The sequence below is a fragment of the Zootoca vivipara genome, chromosome 3 (assembly GCF_965207765.1).
Source record: "Zootoca vivipara chromosome 3, rZooViv2.hap1.1, whole genome shotgun sequence".
NCBI lineage: Eukaryota > Metazoa > Chordata > Lepidosauria > Squamata > Lacertidae > Zootoca > Zootoca vivipara.
The window spans coordinates 39,515,287-39,540,257 of NC_142586.1; the positions used below are offsets into that span (position 1 = coordinate 39,515,287).

General features: G+C 41.3%; 1 protein-coding gene across 1 annotated transcript; it reads left to right on the forward strand.

Annotated features, from left to right (window-relative positions):
- The first annotated feature begins 300 nt into the window (after positions 1 to 300).
- Positions 301 to 21,588, forward strand: LOC118082876 (hormonally up-regulated neu tumor-associated kinase-like). Its single transcript, XM_035110710.3, has 9 exons — positions 301 to 580; positions 1,352 to 1,644; positions 2,663 to 2,718; positions 4,079 to 4,217; positions 6,592 to 6,719; positions 9,080 to 9,215; positions 9,773 to 9,950; positions 17,543 to 17,765; positions 19,686 to 21,588. The coding sequence occupies exons 1-9, from the start codon at positions 335 to 337 to the stop codon at positions 20,450 to 20,452; spliced, it is 2,166 nt and encodes a 721-aa protein (XP_034966601.3). The 5' UTR covers positions 301 to 334; the 3' UTR covers positions 20,453 to 21,588.
- The last annotated feature ends 3,383 nt before the right edge of the window (positions 21,589 to 24,971 follow it).

Here is a 24,971-nt window from a genome sequence, read left to right on the forward strand (position 1 = left end):
TGGCCTCTGTAAATGGGAGGGGTTTGTTCCTTGAGATTATGTGACATTGGAGCTGTCAGTTCTGGGGCATTAATTGACATCGTGTATCAGGTTAGGTTAATAATCTCCAGCTTGGTTCTGCTTGAGCGGGCCTGCATGCCAGCAGATAGAGATCAGTGATGAAAAACTACCCCCCCCCCCCAGGGAGGATGATCACACACGGTGCGGCCAACGACTTGGGCCATTGTACCTTGAGACCTACAGGCATAGAATCTGTTAACCATTCTGTGTTGCCTCTGGAAAGCAGCAGTCTTCGGGAACTGTGGTGTCATAGGCCAGTCTCACTCCCCCAGGGATGCCTGCAGCAATCAAAATTGCTCCAGATGACAGAGGAATGGATCATACAAACCAGGAAAGGATATTACCAGAGTGGGGGACAAACCATAGGGATATACCTGTTTGTTTCAGCAAGATGTCCCAAGAGTCTAGGAAGAATTTCCCCCATACCAAGCAAGTTGGGAATTACCTAGTGGGCAAAATGATCAACAAGGGCTCCTTTGCCAAAGTGATGGAGGGCTTTCACATCCCCACTGGGGAGAAGGTAAATGGAGAGTGGCTAGAACAGAGTGAGGAACGTTTGCCACTAATCTCATGGTGATCTATGCTGAAGAAGTTTAGGGCTTTGCTTCTTCATCTGCAAGTGCAACCTGGTGTTTTATTTAGCTGAAGCAGCAATGCCCATAATAGTAATATATTTACCTGCTCTCATGCTCTGGGATATTGCACCAGATCTAATATGTTAATATTACTGTGTTAGGTATGTTGTGTGCTGCGTATAATTAGATGTTTTTCCTAACTTTTATGAATCCCTGTTTTCCCATTTGTGATACCAATGAAGCTTGTTTGATTCCTATTTGATTCTGAGTATCCGAAGTGGCTGTGCACCTACATTTTTGTAAATGTGTTGATGGATACACTGCTTATCTTCCTTGAGAAATTCAACATTCAAGTTATCTAACAGAAGTGTATAATTTGGGAGGCGGCGTCTGTCTGTACGTGCAGACATTCCACTGTGTGTTGCACAAGGAACATTTTTGCTAGAACAAATTATTAGATCATCATTATATCATGATCTAATTTTAGCATATATTAACTGAAACCAAAAACTTATTAAGCCACCGACATTGAAAATTATGACTTATTGCATGCAAACCACTAGCAGAAAAACTGCATCTTCATCCCATCAATGGTAAATATCATATACACACACACACACACACACACAATTTTGTCTTTGACACTGTGCTAGAGAAGAAAAGTGGGTTGTCTGTATTATAAAAAAATATATATTGACAGCATTTTTATTATTTAGGTAGCCATAAAAGTCATAGACAAGAAAAAAGCCAAGCAAGACTCCTATGTTTTAAAAAATATGAAGCGGGAACCTAGGATACATCAGATGATTAAACATCCCAATATTGTTCAGCTCTATGAAACATTGGAGACGGAAAATTCCTATTACATGGTGATGGAACTGTGCCTTGGGGGAGATCTCATGGACAGAATCTGCGAGAAAAAGAAACTGGAAGAAAGGGAAGTCAAGAAATATACCAGGCAGATAATGTCTGCAGTAGAACATTTGCATCATCATGGGATTGTCCACAGGTACAGCAGATTTCCTTCCCTCAGATTTATATTTCAGGGGGCATGATAAAACGCAACCCTACTCGTTTCATGAAAGTATCTGCTGAAGTCTTCTATTCTAATTAGTGAGATTATTAAGTGTAACTTTGATCAATCATGCTATATGTAAATATTTCAGAAATATCAGATTATTTACTCACAGAGAGCATCTGTGCAGCCTTAAGGCAGTGAAACCGTTAGGATGAAGTGAATGTCTCATGGGACAGATGAAAGCATGGCACCTTGTCATTTAATTTGTTATTACATCCTTACTGTTGGAGAGAGAGAGAGAGAGAGAGAGAGAGAGAGAGACAGACAGACAGACAGACAGACAGACAGACAGACATTTGGATTTCCTGCTTCAGGTAATGAAATGTCTCAGACTAGCTCAATGTACACACACAGTGTTAAAGAAAACAAGTATGGTTTTGAGTGCAAACTGGGATTTATTAGAAGAATGGGCAAAAATGTCTATCATTTTGACAAGTGGATCATTATATGTGGAGCACAGGGTCAGCGCCTCTGTTAGGCAGTGTGAGGTAGTTACCTCAGGCAACTGATTTTGGCTGCCGTGAAAGGGAAGGAAATTTCTGGTTGTTGTTGTTATTATCATTATTATTGCTGCTGTTGCTGCTACTTCTGCTACCACTAGCAGAAACTTTTTGCCTCAGGTTACCATTATGAGTTGGATCCAGATTTACTCTGGATTTTCAACAATTCTCCTCCTGTCCACATCTCCCAGTGCCAACCTAGGGTTGCCATATTTCAAAAAGTGAAAATCCCAAAATTGTCGAGCTTTTTCGCTAAAACCGACACTGCCAACATGGGTTGGCATACATCTGGAGTGTCCAAGGGAATTGCATGCTGAACTGACTAAAATCACCTCCCCACCATTCCTCCGGTAGGAAGTGCCCAATGAATGGAATTTTACTCACAGAAACTCTGGATCCAATCCTGTATTTCAAGACAACACATTTACCTTCTCTCCTGCTTTGTTTAGAGATCTGAAGATTGAAAATTTTCTTCTGGATGAAAACAACAACATCAGAATCGTTGGTAGGTGTACTGTATGGCAGACATACAACTCTCTTCTGCAGAGATGGTTTTTTGTTGCCGTGCACTTATACAGTACATAACAACTAGTGGCCAAATAAACAGCTATGGTGTCTGTGGGTTGTGAGATCTTACCTCTGGTGGCCAGAGTGGGGAACCTAAAGCTGGGGGCTGGGAGTGGCCCCACAGGCCTCTCTGCCAGGACCTCAGAACTCTTCCCAGCCATGCCCACTCCCCTGGCCACCCCCTTCTCTCCCCAGACCACATCTCTCACACTATACAAAGATATGAGTCACAGGTCTTGTTTCACCCACTCTTATTTTGGCCTCTAAACACATCCACTTTTGCCTCTGGCCCCACCCAATGCCACCACTGTCTTGTGGCCCCTGGAAAGCTTCCCACAAGGGTATGCAGGCTTCCGGATGGGGAAAAAAAATCCCCACTCCTGCTGCAGAAGATACTCAACGTGAGATAAATGTGTGCCCTGGGGACAGAAGGACCTAGGGGTGGAAGGACATCTCTTCCACCACCACAACAATACACTCCAGAAAGAATCCATAATAAACAGATTAATTTGCTCAATATGCTTCCGAACATCTGAAAGTTTTCTGGACTCCAAGCTGGGCTTAGATCAGGCCCTGGCGCAAGGTAATGGCCTCATCACTGCACACCATGACGAGAAGCCAAAGGCCCTGGTGCGGCCTTCCCTCCCCCACCCCCTGTTTATACATTACTCATTTCCCCTGGTACCCAGGGAGGATTCTGCCACACTCTTTTTCTGCTTGTTTAAATTAATTGAGCAGACTAGGCTCATACCCCCCAAAACCACATTTTATATTAACAAAAATCTTTAAGCAAAAGTCCACCTCAGTCTATAGAAACTCCATAGGAGTTGGGTTTTCATGTTTCACAAAAGTTGGACACCCTACAAAAATGAAACCAGTGACCAAGTGTTACTGGGCAGCCTACACTGCTTAACCCTATTCTTTCATGTTTCTATAAACAATCATTCCCGTCTTTTTCTCCTCACATGTTTTGAATGGTAAGATGCTGCCCAAGTTGACTTTTGAAGAGTCATCACTTGGAAAGGTACGCATTTGCCACTGTCCTCATTACCTGCCACCCTCATATACGGTAGTGGACACTGGGCTGCTGCACCCTGGACTTTGTTCCAAGGTACATCTCTAGTGACACCCAGGAGAAAGTGGGGAGTGATATAACATGAAAACAGGCTGCACCAATCTCATTTAGATTAGAATGTTGCTTGCTTTGGTTAACTGGTCAATCTAAACATTAAAGATACCCCCCAAGATTTATGTTTGTGTGTGAAAATATACAATTTTCTATGTGTTTGTTTCTTCAGATTTTGGACTGAGCAACATCATGAAGTTTGAGGGCCTTTCTCAAGACCTGCTAAACACTCAGTGTGGGAGTCCAGCCTACGCAGCCCCAGAACTCCTGGCTCATAAAAAATATGGACCCAAAGTTGATGTCTGGTCCATGTAAGTAGATTGGGAATATTTTATTGCTCCTACAACACTTTAGCAGAGTTCTAGTCATGTGGTGTTCCTGCCAGCAAACGATGGGCTTGTGATTTTGAACAATTCCACTGGCAGCCCCTCCTTCCCCCAAAAAGAAAGTATTCAAGAAATTTACATGCACATCATATACTCGAACATGTACTTTATCTGGACATGTAAGAAAAATTATTCTGTACAGTGCCCTAGAATTTTATAATAAAGGGTGGGGTATATATATCTTAAATAAATAAGCAAACAAACTCAGATATTTATAAATAAAACTATTTCTTTTTACGTTCAGGTAGGTAGCCGTGTTGGTCTGACTCAGTCAAAATAAATAAAAAAATAAAAAAATTGTCCAGTAGTACCTTAAAGGTAAAGGGACCCCTGGCCATTAGGTCCAGTCGTGACCGACTCTGGGGTTGCAGCGCTCATCTCGCGTTATTGGCCGAGGGAGCTGGTGTACAGCTTCTGGGTCATGTGGCCAGCATGACAAAGCCGTTTCTGGCGAACCAGAGCAGCACACGGAAACGCCGTTTACCTTCCCACTTGGAGCGGTACCTATTTATCTACTTGCACTTTGACGTGCTTTCAAACTGCTAGGTTGGCAGGAGCTAGGACCAAGCAACGGGAGCTCACCCTGTTGCGGGGATTTGAACCACCGACCTTCGGTTCGGCAAGCCCTAGGCTCTGTGGTTTAACCCACAGCGCACCTTAGAGACCAACTAAGTTTGTTCTGGGTATAAGCTTTTGTGTGCATGCACACTTCTTCAAATATTTCTTTTTACGTTGCTGGCTACCTACCTGTAACTAGTCACATCCAGTCTCCAAGAATTACATTTATCAACTATATCAACTGTGTATGAGAGAGAGAGAGAGAGAGGAAAAAAAACTTAGTTGGAGCTTTAGACATCAGTAAACTAAATGAAGTTAAATGCACCTCAAGAAGGGCAAGTGGGTTTCTTGATTTTTACAATGAGAGTAAAAACAAGAGTACCGGTACTTTGATCTCTAGACTCATGTAGCATTAGATTTTTACACTGCAATCATTGTATATGTTAAATTACTTGGTGTTGGTGATATATGAAAGTGAGTGCCTTTAGGACTACCAGGGCCTCTTTTCAACACCCTACCAGAATGTGGAATTCCTAAAGCATGAAATTTTAAGGGTGAGAGAGGTGTTAGTATGCAAGATGTTAATAGGGAGCAACAATAAGTTGTGAGGTTGACTTGTGACTGGAAACAGACAAGACATGAAGCATGGGGATTTATTGACTGTGACATGCTGCAGCTCTTCCATCCCTCTGAAACTGAGGGCATGAAAACTGGAATAAAACAGGTGTTCTGTAAATGCAGCTGATGGTGGATGAAAGCTAATCACATTACAGTCCTCCAAAGCATCTTAAATCTGATGCTGCAGTTTCCTTTAGGCTTGGAAACTAAGTTAAGTTAATGTAAGGAAATTAGGGAATTATTACAGTATTCCCCCCCCCACTGCACCCCTTTGAGGGGCTCTCTGGATGGCCAGAGGCTCCTGTACAGCATGGGATGAGGTAAGACTGCTGGGGAAAGGGAGGAAACATACAGTATTCTAAAATTGACAACTGGCATATTCCATTCTAAGAGTCACTAAATGCACAGCTTACTTCTAAATAGTAATGTAGTATGTAATGGAACGCGGGTGGCGCTGTGGTCTAAACCACTGAGCCTAGGGCTTACCAATCAGAAGGTCAGCGGTTCAGATCCCCACAACGGGATGAGTTCCTGTTGCTCGGTCCCAGCTCCTGCCCACCTAGCAGTTCGAAAGCATGTCAAAGTGCAAGTAGATAAATAGGTACCGCTCCGGTGGGAAGGTAAACGGAGTTTCTGTGCGCTGCTCTGGTTCGCCAGAAGCGGTTTAGTCAGGCTGGCCACATGACCCGGAAGCTATCTGCGGACAAACGCTGGCTCCCTCGGCCTATAGAGCGAGATGAGCGCCGCAACCCCAGAGTAGGACACGACTGGACCTGATGGTCAGGGGCCCCTTTACCTTTATGTAATGGAGGGGGAGGTGCACCTATTTTGCAGAAAAAGAACAATTGTGTGGAAAGGGCCTAGAGTAGATTCTTGTAGATTGCTTGCTTATTTATTATATTGTGTATGGATGTGAGCAGAAACCATCAAGAAAGGTTGATAGTAGCAACTTGGTTGACAAAGGACTGTATATAATGCTAACACACATAAATCTCTTCCAGTAGCACCTTAGAGACCTTAGAGACCAGTGAATCTATCACTGTATTCCTAAGCATCACATATGCATTTTATAAAACTCTTCTTGCTCCTCTGATGTGACTGTTACTATCTTTCTCCCTGGCAGAGGAGTTAGCATGTTTGCCATGCTAACCGGCACGTTGCCCTTCACTGTGGAACCATTTAATATCAAGCAGCTGCACCTCAAGATGGTGAACGGCGAAATGAATCCCATTCCACCCGACATTTCCACTGGTAAACCATACCCGGCTTTGTATTATACACATGTTGATCCAGCCAAAGTAAGCACTTTTGAGTTCCTTTGACTTCAGGGTCAGCCCAAGACATTTTGCTGCCAGAGGCAGAGCTGTGAATGCCACCCCCACCCCGTAGCCACAGATTAAGGGACATAGTACCCAAGGCCCACTAAGTTATTTTGGCACCTGAGCAGAAAAACTCATAAGCACAAATACCTTTCCCTGGTGGTCAAATTACAACCATAGTATAATAAATTGCAGATATTTGTTGCCTTTTCAGGACACCCAAAATAATCTGCCTGAGCCACCCACTAAACTCTGACTAATGGTAGGACTGGCCCTGCTGGTCTTCCTTGGAAAAGATGTAGGTACATGCTTAACACTCCCGTTTAACTCTCTGAACTTAACTTTGGCTGGATTGTCCTCGTAATGTTTAATGTTCATAGAAAATGTGACACAAATGTGTTGTGATTTCATCTACCATCAATCTTGTTAAGGAGTAACAACATCTATGAAGCACTTGTTTGCGATTTCTTTTGAAATGAATAGCTTTTTCTTTGCAAGCATCTTTGGATCTTCCCAGGGCATTTCCTGGGCACACTGCCTAGACATTGTTAACCCTCCCAGGTGACCCTGCCACAGCCAGCAGGCATTCATTGCCATGAAATAGTATTTGTAAATGCTCAGTCCACCAATGACAGCTGTCAAATGACAGTGATGCTTGGTCCAGCAAGGAGAACTATGCTGCGTGTTTCTATGAGGATGGAGGCTTGGCTAGCATCAGTAGTGTCACGAGCACCACTTTGGATGCTACTCATGGCAAGTTGCAAAATGAGGAACAGCTAAAACACCACCTTCCTGTACCATTTTGAGTGACCTGCCACTGCTTCATGGCTTTTCCATAATTTTGAATATATTAGCATATTTAAATTTTATGCTAATAAAGTTTTGTGTGAAAGAAAATGCTGGTGCAGTTTCTCCTCCTTTTTGGCAATGTATTAACGACAATGATGAAATCATTGTGACTAGGTGGATGGGACAACTCAGAAACACCTTCTGCAACGAGAGACAAGTTGTGCTAGTCACTATGTAACTTGATGAGAACAGGAAAGCCATTTATGCACAACTTCCATTCAAAAAAGATTCGGGTTGGTTTTTGTTACAAAACCAAAGTTGCTTTATTATGTTTCTGTAAATGCTGGAAGTCACCCAGAGTGGCTGGCGCAACCTAGTCAGATGGGTGGGGTACAAATAATAAAATACTACTACTTTTATATTCACAGCAATTCTGCATGCATCTCAATCTGGCTAACCCAACATGTAGTGAGGTCACCCATCATGACTTGAAAACAGGGCAGTGACCTGCCAAGACAGCTTTATGCTTCTGCTCCTGCTCCTGCTATACCTATTGAATTTCCAAGCAGCCCAGGTCAAATAGAGTACCACTGTTATTGGAAGTGTTGTCCGCCACCCTGCAACATTATAGTTGTCAGGTCCAGACAAGGCCACCAAACCTGGACAGCTCTACCCAAATTTAGGCTGGAAGTGGAATGTGTTTCCCCACCCCAGGGTTCTTGAAGTAATTTGCTGAAGGTAGACTTAAGGAAGATCTAAAATCCAGGCCTGAAGGCACTGGCAGAATCCACTGCTCTTTTGACCAGATGAAGGTTATGTTCATAACGTGTGTGCCAAACATAGTCAATCTAGAGGCTGCATACTGCCTGTCAACTGTGGAATTTTATTGTTCGCCCTTCTATTTCCTTATCTGCCTGAAAGAAGATCTAATATTTCAACAAAGGTTGTCCTGGGATTCCCATTTGGTTAAACAGGCTGCAGAGCTCTTGATTTAAGCTTTGGAGTCCCTACAACAGCTTAGGTAAATTAGGTGGGTTGCAGAAGCACCCCATGATTCATTCTGATTATAATGCGGTGTCAGTGTTTAGAACTTCAAAGCTTACTATTTTAAGCATTAAAAATTAGGCCACCTACAATGGGTTCTAAAAGGAACTTAAGTATATATAAAGTACAAATGGAAGTATAAAGCTTGTTGTGTAATGCATGAGTTCATGAGTCTGAATGATGCTCGGACCCCTGGTGGTCCACAGACCACACTTTGGGAACCCTTGAACCACACCTTTCTAGCAGTGACTCTCCAGGTTTTTAGGTAGGGAGTCTCTTTCCCAGTCATGCATGGAGATGCTGGGAATTGAACTTGGGACATTAAACACCTGTTTATCAAATAGTTAACACAATTAAATCCTCTGAGGGCATGTGAATTTAGCAAGTACGGGGTCTAAGACAAACTGTAATGCAGGCTATTGCTATAGCTAACATTGTTTTGTTGGAATATCTGCCCAGGAGCTGTTCATTTCATGCACTCTTTACTTGAACCTGATCCAGCTAAGAGACCTGCTATTAAAGAGGCAATGAAAGACAAATGGCTGAATGACGGTAATATCAGGAAACCACTGAATCCATGTACATATAAAAATAGGTAATTTTTTTTTCAAATTTTGTCTTCTTTGTTCATGTTTAGGGAAGCTTTTAATAGCATTTCCTAGGCTTAAGGCCAATGCAATTAATTCTAGTCCTTCCTTTAAAACAAAACAAAACTGGAACTGGGTCATTTTAATGCACATATTAAGTCCAATCCAAGCCTGTTGAAGGCACTTTCTGGTTACTCGTAAACTTTTACACTGATGTAGTGTTACTGGCTGAACATATAGCTGAGTGGCAGTAATTATACAAGTGACATAATATGTACGTTTAGCCGTAGGCCTCTACTGAGATCCAACCCATTACCATTGTTGCTCTACTCCTGCAATAAGATTGGAGAAATGGTTGGTGAGACAGGGTTTAGGAGCTTATAGGCAAGTTGGGGAACTCAAGGGAGATTTGGAGGAGGTGTTCAGATAAATTTTGAAATTGGGATCAGGAAGAAAAGAAGGGTTCTTTTGTTGCGGAGGGGAATAACTTTGTTGAGTGAGCTCAGTTCCAGATTGAGCCCAAGGGTTCCCTCCATCCCTGTTACCAAACCATCTTGTTTTTCAGACTTCGCCCCGATGAGCTGAATCCTGTTGTTTTGAATTACATGACGGAATCACTGGAGCTCAATCTTTCGGATGTTGTCACTGTCTTGATAAACAACAAGCCATCTTATATAATGGCAACATACTACTTGCTATTGAAGAAATTAATTAGATATCAGAAAGAACACGGGACAATGAAGGTGAGGTGTGAATCAATGAGTGGATTAGTGCTTGCAGTTCTGAAAACATGGGGCCTGCATAGTTTCTTGAACTCCGGGGAAGCCAGTTCTCAATGGATTTTTAGTCAATGATATTTCTAGCTAGCTGTAAGCCAGGTTATTAATTTCTAGATCTTCCTTCCTTGTGTTTACTAGATCTTCCTCCCCTGGTTTAGATTTCTGCATCCCAAGAAGGGGGTGGGGGTGGCAGAACCATTGGGAAGCTATGCTTGCAATGTCCATTTGGTGGTCCTCAATCCCAGAGAGTAAATATGGCTGCATTTTATCATTCCCTTTCTTGGTGTTGAAGGGTTGGTTTTGGGGCAATGGTGAGAGCTAGGGATGCTGCAAGCCAAACATCTCTAATGGAGGGTGATGAAATATTGTGGATACTGCACCTGCCCAACTTGGTCCTACGTTGATGGAGTGGGCAACTTTTGGCAGGCGCAGAGGATGGATATTCTGGCTTGTTAATAGACATGGTCTCTCTGCAGTTTCTAAGGGAGTTGTCTGTCAGTTCTCTGGGGGGGGGGGGTCTGAGTTGTCCTAGGGGACAATCATGGTTCTTAGACTGAATACTACTTTAACTTAGAGCAGGAGTGGGAAACCTTTTTGGACCAGCGGACCAGATCAATAGAGATTTTGAAAATATTGCATGGTTTATAAATGATTTTAAGTAAAAAAATAACAATAAATTCCCCATCCTCAAGCACCAACTTTGACAGGTAGGTTGGACCACCCACCAGCCAGTCACCCAACATTATAATGATGTCAGGTGATCGGAAACTTAGTGCACAGCACTTCCCAGTCACCAAGCATAAGACTTGCAAATCGTCTTGTGCAGCATTTCCCGAGCACACAAAAAACAGCTGTTTGTCAGACACTTGGGAAATACTGCACAAGGGGCTTTGCAGGCCCTGTCCTTTGGTACCTGGGAAGTGCTGAGCACCAAGACTGCACACACGCTACACATTGAAAGCACATCATTTCTTTCAAAGAATTCTGTGGATTGTAGCTTACACCCTCACAGAGCTAAAGTTCCCAGGATTCTACGTAGAAAACAATGTTCTTTAAATGTATGGTGTATACGCAGCCTATGCTTGTTCATTGGTATCTTTTTGTATATTTTGGTGCTGGTTTTGGACTTTTTAAGCTCTTTTGAGCTCTGCATGTTGGAGTGAAATAATGAATAAACCAATAATATCTCAGTGTCAGGAAAGGTGTGAAGCAGATCACACTGGAAACCTCAAACATCTTAAGGATTTCTCATTGTTTTCTTTGAGAGGTTGCAAGGCCATATAGTACATGTTTAGTTTTAGCCCTGGGTATTTAATGCAGAGATTCAGGGCTTATTAAACAAATAAACAGGCGGCTGGACATCTTGGTACTTACTTAGAGCCAAATTACTTTAGGCATCTTTACTTTTTCCCTCACTGGTAACCATCACTCTTAAGAGGCTAGCAGCTCAGTCATAAACATCTTGCTCTGTGTAGACAGGAAGCCAAAATCTAACTTTAAAAGTGTAAATGGTTTGGAAATATTTGACCAAAACCAACATTTCTTAGAATACACATTAGAATGTCCAATCCAGGGCAAAAGCTTGTTTTGATAAGTTTGACTCATGAAGTTATGGCTCTGTGCAAATTTTCAGTATATTGCTTTGGCATACTTAATTATTTTGGAACCTTCCCGGAAAAGTTCAGGTACCTCTAAAGTTCAGTTGGGGGCAAGGGTGGTTCCATTTCTCTTGGTCTGAAGCCCTGGAAAGCCACTGCCAATTGGTAGACAATACTGAGCTAGAAGGACCAATGGCCAAAACAAAGTTTCTTGTCTTCATAAACTCATCTCACAAGAGTAGTTCCAGAAACAGCTCTTGTCATAAAAGAAATAATGTGAGCAACTTTCCCTAAAGACTTCTGGGAAGTGTAAGTTGCTAAGGGTACTCAGAATTGTAGCTCCGTTAGTTCCCATGATTCTTTGGGGAAGTCTTGTGGTTTAAAGGTGCATGAAATATGCTTTAATTTATGGTTTGTCTGCAGCCTCTCCAAAGATCTTAGACACTTTTCATTATTTTTACTGCCTAATGGTTATTACATATGCTCAAGTGGAGAGTGGTTCAAAAATTAGATGGGCCTTGTTAGGGTTTTAATTCTTGCTGAAAGGAAATTTCAGGCATTTTGTAATGAAGCTGTTTCAAAGACTCACTTGATATTTTCCTGTTCTCCTGTATTCCAACTCAACAAGGGGATCATGTAGTGACATATGAAATATGCTGTGGGAATTGCTGGGGGCAGGACTAGATGACCCTCAAGGTCCCTTCCAATGCTTCAATTCTATGATTTCTCTACATGCGATTTTGCTCATGGACACATTATAGGGTGGAGGTGGTTGCAGCAAGCACATTTTTATTTCACACCAGGATGTACGGCATCATGGGTTTTGTAGTCTTAAGGCTAGATTAACATTTTGCATGCAAAGTTCATTCTGCAACTGATACTGTAGGAGTTCACGATATAACAGTGCCATCACATTGGTTGATATAAAACCCGCTGCAGAGTTTAGCACAATTGCAGAAGATGATTTGGCAAAAAGGGTGAAATGCTGTGAAAGTCATCACCAATATAATAATACTTAATTTTCATTCATGCGAATGTGTAAACATGACAACCATGAAAACATCTTGGTACAAGATGAATGCAAGACAGATTTGTTGGAAACATGGTAGATATCAGTATGACCGCCTTAATTTTTGCAAGAGATATTGCAAATGCCAGTATTCTGTTGTCTTTAAATGTTGACAACAAGACAGGTATCACTTTTGCTTCATCCTCTTGACATTCTGCCATGCCTGGAGTGAGGTGCAGACTCAATGAACCCATTGATATTTGGACACTTGAAACAAATAATTTACAACAAAGTGCTATTGAATAAATAACTGAAAGCCTCAAATAAGCTAAATAACTTTCCAGTAAATTCCTATGCTGAAGTCATATTTTCCCTCTAGATTGGATTTCATAAATGCTTTGCAAGCAGCTATGCATCCTATATAAAAAGGAGAACTTTTTTAAAAAAAGAAATCATTGGGATTTATTTTCTGACATGGATAACGGAGAAAGCCAGATACTTTCACTAGCCTCCTATTTGGGTTGTAAAATAAAATGCAATATGAATTTAAACAAGGCGCATCTTAATGCTCCGATGGGGACAATATGGAGCAATTTAAGAATCCCTTGACCTGCATTTGAATCAGATAGAAAAAAACAGAACCTTGGAAGTTCAAGGCTGAAATCTTCTACTATCCTCATATTCTCTGTATCGCTACCCCAGCAGATCTGTTCCCTGCGGTCCTTTAACTAGTGCTTAGTGAGGACTTCATGAGTGCTTTCAACTCCATTTGTGCACTAACCAAAGAGTCAAAAGGTCTTCTCTTCATAAATTCTTCTGATATTAACTCTAAACAGTTCCCTTATGAATTTCATCTGTCATTCCAAGTTGTACTTCTTTTACATTGCCATAAATACTTTCTCTCTCACGCCGGCTTTTAGGCTCGTCAAGAAAGCCATCTAGCTAACTTTATTTCCCCCTTGACTTTTGTTTATCCAAGATATATGGACAACTCTTACAATAAATTCTCAGAATAGCAGCAAGTTCGCACATCTATTGTTCCTCACTCAGCGAATGCAAAATCTGATGGCTAAGACTGAATGTATGAAATGGTCATCAGTGACCACAGGCAGATCTTTCATACAACTTCACATTGCTTTAGGCATAATACAATTCAGCAGAGGGCAGCAGCATTCACTGATCTTCAGCATTAGAGCTGGCTCTGCCATTAGGTAGAATGGGGCAACCATCTCAGATAGCAAATGCTGAGGGGCAGGGAGCAGTGGTGAAGTGCTGAAGGACAGAGATTTATGTTCCATGCAGCCTACTGCCCACAATTATTAAGGACCATGGTAAGCTGAATTGGGTCATCCCATCGTCTCCTTTGACTCAGACAGCAACATGTCTTGGAGTGGCTGTTCTCAACATTATTGAACTGTTTGGGGCAGTGTTGGGGGGAGAATGGAAAAGTTTCTTTTGCTGCATTTTATGTACTATTGCATCAAGCCATTAACCATTTGCACATTTTTTTTTAAAAAAACTGCAGAATCCATTCCTTCCTGATTGCTTCTCCATAAGGCTGTATGCACAAGCTGCTGAGTTAAGACCCTGGGGAATGGTGGGTTCTGGGGAAAGAGAGGGGCCATTTGGTCTACGGTTTGAGCATATAATGTCAATCCTGGCACAACTGCATTGGCTGCTGATTAGTTTTCAGCCCCAATTCAAAGTGCTGGTGTTGACCTATAAGCCTTACATGGATCAGGACCTCAATACCTTAAGGACCGCCTCTCCCCAGACGAACGGACCCAGACCTTGTGCTTGTCATCTGAGGACCTTCTCTATGTCCCCTCTCCAAGAGAGGTTCAAAGGGTGGCAACAAGAGAATGAGCCTTTTCTGTGGTGGCTCCCTGATTGTGGAATGCTCTCCTTAGAGAGGCTTACCTGGTGCCATCATTACATGTCTTTAGATGCCATTTCACTATTAGGCTATCTCTCAGTGTGCTTTTTACTATGCTTTTATTATGTTTTATCGTTGATGTTTTGCAATGTGTTTCTAATGTTGTACAGCTCCCTGAGAGTGAAGGTGAAGGACAGTATATAAATTGAAATAATAATAATAATAATAATAATAATAATAATAATAATAATACATATGGGCATTGCTGAGGAACAATACTGTACTGACATAATACAGCAGTCAGCTTCTGCATAAGTTTTAAAAAACTAGTAAAAGAATTGTCCTAGAAACAATTAAAAAAAAAACACCACACACACTATAAAATGCCTGTGCAGACATGTTGGGGGTTAGGTGTTGCTCAACACCAGTGATGTCACAAGAACTAGCTAGTAGGTGACTGTGAAAGTGATGTAAATACACTAACAGAACACTACAGGTTCTAATAGATAGGCTAACTGAGTGGTGTGTGTGACATTTTCTCATTGCCCCTCCCCCCAAAAAACGCTGTTTGAGTATTGAAGAATGTGATTTCCCACAGTAGACACGAGGAAAGATATTTGATTCCCCACCCCCTCATCAACTAAGTCATAACTGTGCTTTGGTTGTCCAATAAAACTCTTTTCTGGAAAGACCCTAAAGGTTCGATTTATTAAAGTTTAACTTCTCACTTTCTAAAATCCTGACTGCAAACAGCTGGTCACAAAAGATTTAGTTTTAGGCATGATAGTAATTTTGTTTGGTGGGAAAACCTACTGGAAATTTGGCTTTTAAATGACTACAGGCAACCAAAACCCTTTTTCCACGATCAGGCTTGAGCCATAAATTATTGGATAAGCATAAAACATGGCCTGTCCTTTTACACACTGTGATTTCTCCAAGCAACCTGTTTGCATTTTATGTGTTTTGTTGTAGAAAAGAGAGCCTAATGATTACAATTTGCCATCCAAAACTTTATAGTTAAGCCTTGCAGAAATAGTGTTCCTGCCAAAAAGCTTCCTGCCCAGGTGCTTAACCAATTAGCTCTTAAGAGGCCTGGCTATAAAAACGAGCCATGGCAAGTTTTCTGATGTACTGTATATAACGTGACAGTTTGCAAAATCTAAGATGAAAATTTGTTTTCTTAACCAGGAGTGTGCAAAATCCTGAGAGAGGCTTTGATTGCATTGGCTAAAATACTTATGTCATCTCCTATTCCCCACTGATGCCGTGTGGTTTGAGCAGTACAGTTGTTGTTGGGTGTTTTTTTTAAAAAAAAACTTACCCAAATTGTTCAAGGACAGAAAGTCCTTGAAGATAACTGATATAACTGCATTTCTGCAAGTTTTGAAAATATTTGATAGGGACAGATTAACCCACAGGAGTTTCAGATTCCCAAAGTGTTTCAGATTCCAAGAGACTCAGTCTTTTAATGTACTCTACTAAGGCTCAAAATTCATTCAAGCATTGGGAAAGCCAGTCAGCCTATAAATTTTACTTGCTTCAAATAAATATTTCAATAGGATAGATTAACAAGGAAAACCTTTCCTGTAAAAACAGTGGCTGTCAAGGTTTGATATTGTACTATATTGGATTCGGTGTCCAACTATCTATTAAGACATGTCAGCATTATACATCAACGGTGCTATCTTTGGCTTTTTTTTACTCAGAATATTTGTTTATGTATTTAGTTATAGGCTGTTTTTCTACACTGCCCTTCATCCACAAGGATCTGGCAGGTGGTGCACAAAAGTACATAACATAGCAAATAAAATCAAAACATCAATTAAAATAACCATTCAACCAGTTACAAAAGTTCAGCCATTGGAGTTTAAAGAGGGGCCAAATCCAACCTTCAGCCTTCACCCAAATGCCTACATGAAAAGGTGTGTCCAACAAGGTGTCATGGACTGGCTGGATGCAGAAGAGTGGTGGCAGGCCTCAGCTGGGGAACCCTCGAGGGAAGAAGGCTCAGAGCCAGGGGCTTAGTGGTGGGACAATGATGAGTGATCAGAGGGAGGTGAGGGAACAGAGTGGGAGGAGGAGACATCGGAAGCTGAAGAGGTAGCAGGGTTTCGTGAGCAGGAGGAAGCTGTGGCAGAGAGTTGGACAGACTCAGAGGCAGGAGAGGAGGGGGGCCAGGAGACAGGCTGCCGAAGAATCCAGGGAGTCTCCTGCTCCTGCTGTGATCAGTTCCCCTCCCAGAACACAGAGAGGAATGAATACGGCGGAACAAAGAGAGACAAGATGAAGTTGCCTTAGATTGCTAAGATAGGACCTGAGTGGGGAGGAGCCTCATTGGAGCTAGACCTACTGGGAAGTGTCGCTGCGATCACTAGACCCACACTGCTTTGGTTTCTTTGAATAACGAGTTAACTTTACTGGCACTGGGTGTTTTATTACTGACCTGCCCCTGACTCCGGCTCCTGACACAAGGCATGTACCGGTAGTTAAGTGGTAGAGGACATGTTTTGCATGCAGAAGATCCCAGCTTCATTCCGTGGTACCTGCAGTTGTAAGTGGTGTGAAAAATGTGTGCCAAAGAGCCTGGGGAGCTGCTGCTAGTCACAGTAGACAATTCGCTCAGTGGGCTAATGGTCTGGCTCAGTATAAGGCTGTTTCCTGTATTTGGGTTATGGCTCTACCAGCAGATACCAAGTGCAGCTGGAGAAAAGGAATTTCTCACAACAGCCCTTGTTTTTATACTGTTGGTTTTGTTGTACATAGATTATTTATTGCAAAAAATATGTGAACATCCTATCCCATAGTCTTTGCAGTCACAATACCAGTCTTCACAGATTTAGAGTCGACCAGTTTAGCTGCAGACTAAGTTTTTTGAACCCAGTTCCCTCTGAAACCAAAGGGACTTAACTTCATCACGACTAGCTTTTCACATTGGACCCCTCTTCTTAGCCTACCCTACCCTAGTAACAAAGACTACATCCCTCTTAGATACCTGAACATACCACGTTGCAGTTTCTTATCGCTTCAGCTTTTCCATGTATGGTAGTATTACCAGTGTCTGATATGTCTACAGAAGGAAAGTACCTCAGAAAAGTTTGATGTTAAACTTCCTGGGACCCTAAGCCAAGATGCAGATGATATGCCAGCTTCTCAAAAGACAGAACAGGTTACAACAGAAAACTTGAAAAGCTGTGAGAATAAAGTGTTTCCTTCTGTCCTGAACTCAGAAATGCCATATGCTATCCAGGAAGATGAAATAGCCATCACTCTGGAAAACCAAGGAATTTTACCAGAAGGTAATATGTGCTGCTTATCTTCATAATCTGGAATGTGGTTAACTGTACAAAGGTTGGGGTGAGTGGGACTTTAATTGAAATTAGGGGGAACCAAGGGAGATATATTACATCAGGAGTGGGGAATTTCAGGTCCAGGGGCTGCCAGGCGTCTCTATGTGGCTCTCAGAATTCTCCCCAGGCCATACCCTTCTCTGACCCTGCTGCACACCCTGAATGTTTTTGCCTGGCTAGAATGTTTCCTTGAACTTTGGCAATGTCTTGCTTGTTTGAACGGAAGATAGAGAGGGAAGTGTGTGTTTAGAAACTAGCCTCCAATAAAAAGGGAAGTTTGCATTTGGTGCTCTACACACCTTCCCCTCTGGCCCCACACTGTACTGGCATGTGGCCCTCAGAAAGGAATGAGGCCCTCAAACTAAAATAAGGTTTCTTACCCCTAAGTTGCATAGCAGGCTGCTGTTACTGCTGTTACTGCTGCTGTTGTAGGGGCACTCCATGCAAAAAACCTGGGAATTGCAGGTACAGTAATGCCCTCCATGTGCAAGTGGGTAGCTAAAGCATATCAGTGTGCATTAATAGCAAAACTGATTCATTGTGTCGGAATGAAAGAAGGAAAACAAAGATGAAACAATTCCCCTCCCTTTTTCCAGCACTATTTAGAGGCACAAGAGAACCAATACAGGTACTTGCAAGAGCATAGTGGTTTCTTTTGTCCAAAAAGCAAACAAAGGTATACGGTCACACATGTTTAAAGTGCCTTGCTGAATCAGGCTGAAAGCACAGCACGCTGGCTCTAACAGTGGCCAGCCAGATGCCTCTACAATCTCACAAGCAAGTAATAATAGAAATACCTATTTCCACTGTTCCCCATTTAATGAAAACTGGGGTTTGTTTTATTGTAGAAAAAGTATGATATATCACAAAATACAGTGTGGGTTTCTATCAATCTAGTTTTATGCTTTATAGATATTGTATTTGAAAAGCAGACATGTAAAGCATATATGTTTTATCTATGTCATTCTAATATTTTTTCTTTTCTTTTTTTGAAAATTGATTCTTTTTAACCTTTGCTTACATCAGAGCACCTTAGCTTATTGTTTTAAAGGGAAAGGATAGGCCAGTATGAGCTCCTGTAAGAGGGAGGAGAGGATTTTTTTATAGTTCCTCTTTTAACCTTTTGCCCCCTTGCCCACCTTTCACACTGTTCCAGAGTGTCCCCTAACTTTCCAGAAACCTTTGGAATACCAAGAGAAGGAGAAATGAGCAAACATTAGCTCCCTTCTTCCTGCAGTAGAAGTGTCCCATGCGTGGAGATAATTTCACAGGAACCCTCGATCCAACTCGTTGTCATTTCTCATCTACAATTAACCCAGATGCGTTGTGACTCATGGCCAGTCATGACATAAAATGTATATCTGGACATGATGAGCAGATGATATAACTGGGCCTCTCATGAAGTCTGGAAGGTGCATACATAATCATATACAATTCAGCACATGTCTTTTTAAATATTGGAAGTGGCAACTATGAAAGGTTTTAGCTCCCACTTTTATATATCTTAAAGAGACATACGTTGCACCCTTAATGCCTGTAGGAGTATTTCATTGCAAAACAAGTCAGAGTGTATTCTCTGCAAACTATAAAGTGCAAGTTTATATTTACTAGCATTACTCAATGGTTTCATGTAGATGTTGAATGACATGGGGGGCAATATAGAGTTAAACAGTATTCCCCCAACACTTAGTGTACCCCTTCTTATTTTTACCTTTTATTATCATTTTGAAATAGCAACTTCCAAAAATCTTATCATCATACCAAATGTCAATCACAAATTTGAAGTATAACACATAGTGATATCTCTACTCTTTACTGCAACTATAATTTCTACATAAACTGATTTCATATTCTCTATATTCCATTTAGTTTCCAAGTTTGCAGACAGAGAATTGGTTCATTTTGAACCTCCTAAATCTCCAAATAAATATTTTTCATGTGAGCCATTAAATCAGACACAACTGGATCCGCAGGAAAATATAGAAGATATTAAAGGTTTTTCAGAAGAGAGAAAATCATATTTATCTGAGAAGCCACCTTCTGATTCAGGAAATAACCCAACATATTCTATGAACAACCAGGCTCAGAGGTCCTTAATGTCATGTGCAAGTAGACTAACACCAAGGTCAGCAATTGAAAACAGACTGGTAGACCAAAGTCCTATGGTTTGTCCAGACACAAGAGTCAAAGATCTTCTGAAAGCAATGGATGAGAATCTTCCAACTCTACCATGGCAATATCAGGAAAAAGAAAGCTCAGCTCTCTTGATTATGGAATCACCACACCTCTCACCTTTACCAAGGCTGAGACAAGTTGCCTTGAGGGACCCAATCACTAAAAAGATTTCATTGATGGGACTATCACAGCAACAACCCAATGGCTCATCTCCATTTTTTGTCAATGGGTCAAGACCGCCAATTTTCCCCATGACCCCACAACAAACACTTATGGTAAGAAGCTTGAGGCAATCCAAAGAAAAGTCAAAAGACTTCTTCAACAGTGGTAAGGTTAAGAGGAACTTTGTACAACTGAAACACACACCTAAGGATGTGGACTTGAATCTTCCAGTATTATCTCCACCATATCAAACAAGGTCAGGGAAAAAATCTGAGATTTTAAGACTAGATTTTGCGTAATGTTTGCAAGGCAATATACTAAATGAGTAGCAGTGATTGTGTGTGTGTGTGTGTGTGTGTGCGTGCGCGCGCACGTGCTCACACAAAAAAGTAAAGAGACAAAGTGTTTGGCAAATAGCTAGGAAGATTGTGACATTAGAAGGGAAATGGAATGGGAGTAACTGGTAACACAGAGTACAGAACAAATGGGTCCAAGTTAGTTGTGCACATTATAACCAAAGAATAAAACTCCACTACCCCCCACAAGACATAGGGTTGGATCTCATAACTTAAATCTCGTTGATTTCAATGGAACAAAATGCAACTAACATCCACAAAGGAGGAAATGAATATTGATTAGCTGGCAGGTTTTTTCTTTGTTTCTATTCCTGTTTTCACAGAACTCCTTTGTGAATCCTGTGCCAAATAGATAAATGTGCTTATTTTATTTTTTAAAAAAATGTTTACACAACTGTTGGTACTTGAAATTCAATGTTTCTTTCTTTCTTTGTTATTATGAGAATCCATATTCATGCTGAAAAGTAAAAAATGTGTCCTGTGGACTAACAATTTATTGGTGAGCACTTTCTGCTACACCTAAGTTATCCAACTCATATGCCTGAATACTTCCCAACAGAGAACTTGCATTGTAATCGTGAGCCTGTGGCAGATATTTTTTAATAGCAAGAATGCAATACCACTGCTCATGTTCCTCCTATGCCATGTGGATCTATCCCTTCACAGGCCAGTTTGGATGAATCCCAGAGTTGGACTTGGGAGCCTGGGTATAAAATCATAGCTCATATAGGAGAACTCATGAATTGACTTCAACTGCAACTCCCTGGCCAACGTACCTTTTATACTGTAAACTATACTGTAAAGGCAAAACACTGGAAACATGAGAGTGGATGTATGGTACAGGAATGATTTAACTATGTTTGGACTAATTCACTAGCTGACAACTGTCTAAACAAATTTGAATACTGAGATAGCTGGACTAGGGATGTGATTTTGTATGGTGTAGCTTTATTTAAGGAAGAAAGAAACCAAGTGAACTGGCACACATGACACAATTTTTTGGAATGATGATGAACAAAGTTTCATAAGCAAATTATTTGTAACCACCTTTGTCAAATCCAAATACATAATAAACGATATGTTGCACTGTTATTTTTTTGTAAAAAAATAAATAGTTTTTTAAAATAAAAAAAATGAAAGTTCTACTCATTGCGACATCTGCTAGGACTCTGACACTTCATGCACTTGTAATGTCCATATTCTGTCACCTCTGCCCTTTACTCATAAACACAGACCCATAGATTCCAAACCTTTCCTGATCCAGGACCCACTTTTGACTTCAAATGTCAACATGGATGTCACCCCCAATTTTCTCACCCCACCCCCAAAATAATATATGTCGTTTTTCTGTCACTGATGACCAGATGCAAGTTTTTTTTTCAGGCATACCCTGCCATGCAGAGATGAAAAAGCTTCACTTACCAAAACATATTTGCTTATACATCATAATTCTGTCCTCCTTTGCATTGGACCATATTCTCTCCCTCTGTCTCTCTCTCATTCTCATTCTCTCTCTCTCCTCTGCTCAGGTAGGGATGGGTGAGAAACCTATTTGTTGCACATTTTTATGCAGATCTAACTAATTTGCACTTCCCAAAGCAAGATGGAATCTAAAACAAAGATATCCTTCAAAATTTGAAGCGCAGGCCTCTAACCCCCCCCCCCCCAAAAAAAACAATTTAAGAAACCTATATTGGAGGAAGTGCACACAAATATTATTACATTAGCTAAAATAATATATAGAAATTGATTATCTTAGGGAAATTGCTTGCAAAAACATGTACATTAGCCAAATTGCATGCAACAATGTGTATATTAGGTGAAAAGCACACAAAAATGCATATAATCTTTTTATGATGGCTTCTATCAAATATGTACAAACTGAGGTGGATATGGTGTGAACTGAACCTAAGACTGGGGAAATGAGAACCCAAGATAAGCCATTCATCCATCCTGATTAAGGGATGCCTAAGACAGATAGATTTAAATAGAAGACAGTAGCTCAGGACTATCCATTGCTTTTTATAATGCATCCCTAACCACACTATCCTTTTAGCCATAAACATACAGTACAGTTAATAATTTAGAAGGCAGGGAAATTTTGTTTAGCCTCTAAATAGCCTCTGAATAATTGAGAAGGCGTTCTGACACCAGATAGCTTTTTCAGTGCAGCGACATCCACCTTGTGTAAAATGGTGAAGAGAGATGGAAATGAATGAACCGTCCCCCGAAGACTCTCACATTACGGCTTATGAATACGCTCTCCAAATCAGAAGCCAATGAAAAAGAAGACGGCTGCTCATATTCACCAGTGAGAGATGCCACTTCCCATACGTTCACTTCTTACACACAATTTGCTGAAAATCTATGGCTGATAGAAATCAAAGGATGAATTCTTTGGTAATGACTGTGCATTTCTGCATTTGTTTTGTTTTTTATTGAAGGGGTGTTTTGGGGTGTTGTTTTTTTTAAAAAAAAACTGAAGCACATTGAAATTCTAAAATGAATCAATGGAGATGAGGGAGAAGGGAAAGGGAGAGTAGGGTTGCAAAATCTCTTAAGGGCTAGAGGGTGGGGCTTGGTAGCTAAGGAATGGTGCCTGCCAAAACTAGCTTGGTGCCTGGTGGATAGGAATTGAGCCTTGTCGTTTCTGTTGTGGGCATAGGATTGCTCCTGGTGGGAAGTTGGAAGGTTGAGCTGATGCCTGGTGGGTTGTGGGAGGAGCAAATTGCAAAACCTTACAGGAAATGGTAAGCCTGTGTGATTCTGGCCCACAGATAATAGTTCTTCCCTTGTACACCCTGAAATCTAAAACCCTGGAACTTCGGCCCTCCAGATGTTTTGGACTACAATTCCCATCATCCCTGACCACTGGTCCTGTTAGCTAGGGATCATGGGAGTTGTAAGCCAAAACATCTGGAGGGCCGCAGTTTGGGGATGCCTGCCCTAGATGGAAGAAAGGAAGGACAGAAGAGGCATGGCACAGAGGAGCTGTTCTTTATTTATTGCCATTTATTAATTGCTTCCCAGAAAATATCTAAAAGTGACTGCACAAAGAAAACATCAGTAATAAAAGAAATTACAGTTTCATATATTTGCATAAATGAAAACAGTTTAAAAACAATTATGGACACTCATATGTAAGAACAGTTACAAATCCAACAGAGACCGGGACTGGGATCAAGATTTTCAGTTGCTGGAAAAGGAAGGCATTCAATAGGTGCCGGAATGACAGTAGAGACGGTTCTGGTCTGAGGGAATGAGTTCCAAAGGGTAGGTTCCACCTAGCTAAAGACCCAGTTCTTACATTGCACAGAATGGGCCTCTTGAGAAAATGGTATACAGGAGGGCCTTTCCTGCAGAGCTTTGTGATTGGCAGGATATATACAGAGTGAGACCATTGTTTAAGAGATGAGAGACAAAAGGGGATAGTCATAGATACAAAGGAGGGCGATGGGTGACAGCAGGTGAATGGACAGGTATTGGGGGAACAGGAGAAATGGTGATGTATGGTGTGGGGATTGGGAATTGTGGTCTAGGAAGGGGTAAGAGTAGTTAGGAGGAACAGAGAAGAAGATGGATCAGAAATGGCCAGCAGAATTCCTGCCCTTCCGGACACATTCTCTGCTCAAGCTAGGACATATACCAGCTTGGAGCAGAAATGTTCCCTCAGATGAGATCTCTGTGGGAGGCCACAAGATGAACGCTGTTACATTTTTAATGCTCTGTTAACTGTATTGGGTCAAAGGTTCAGAAAGGTGACAGCAAGGGCTACATTGCACTTAAACTTAATCATCTGCTTTCCAGTCATGCAGGTGGAAAACTCCTAAGCCTTTCCAGGATGCCAGCCTCTAGAAAATGTGGTGCTGTTTGCCTCATGTATAAAAACTTTTAAAACCAATAAAAGTTACAAGTGGCCATACTGCCGTTTCCACAGGAGACGTTCCCAGTGAGCAACAGAACCCAATTTTCCTTAATATTGGTTAGCCTTGGGGTAATACAAGGGCCATAAAAATCTTCAGTTTATATGCAATAGGTTCTCTCACATTGATGAGCATTGCTTTTCACTCAGACACTTTAAAGTGACAGGGTGACTAAGCACTCAGCTAGATTGATAATTTCCACGATCAATCAGTAGCCCAGCTCTATAAATGTTTAGCTAAGAAATGTCATTCATTTGTTTCAGTGGAGCTTCCTTTTTATGGGAATTAGCTCCCCTTTCACAGAGTTATGCAGAAGACAGCCCAGGTCGTTTGGCCCTTTAATTGGTTCCCTTTTCCGGCCGATAAAAACTATTCAAAAGACACTCTCTTTTGAAGTGTAAATAACAAACAACTTTTACTTTGTGTATATGCACTTGCAGATTAAATATACAACGCAGCTGGGTGTTACTTATGTTACTAATACATATTACATAGATTTGTATCAAAGATAAATACGGTTGCAGACTGTCTGAGGCAGA

Coding starts and splice junctions, on each gene's coding strand:
- LOC118082876 (XM_035110710.3), top strand. CDS start 335: ATGCCTGCAGCAATCAAAATTGCTCCAGATGACAGAGGAATGGATCAT. Junction 4,218..6,591: donor AAAGTTGATGTCTGGTCCAT/GTAAGTAGATTG, acceptor TCTCCCTGGCAG/AGGAGTTAGCATGTTTGCCA. Junction 9,216..9,772: donor CCATGTACATATAAAAATAG/GTAATTTTTTTT, acceptor CTTGTTTTTCAG/ACTTCGCCCCGATGAGCTGA.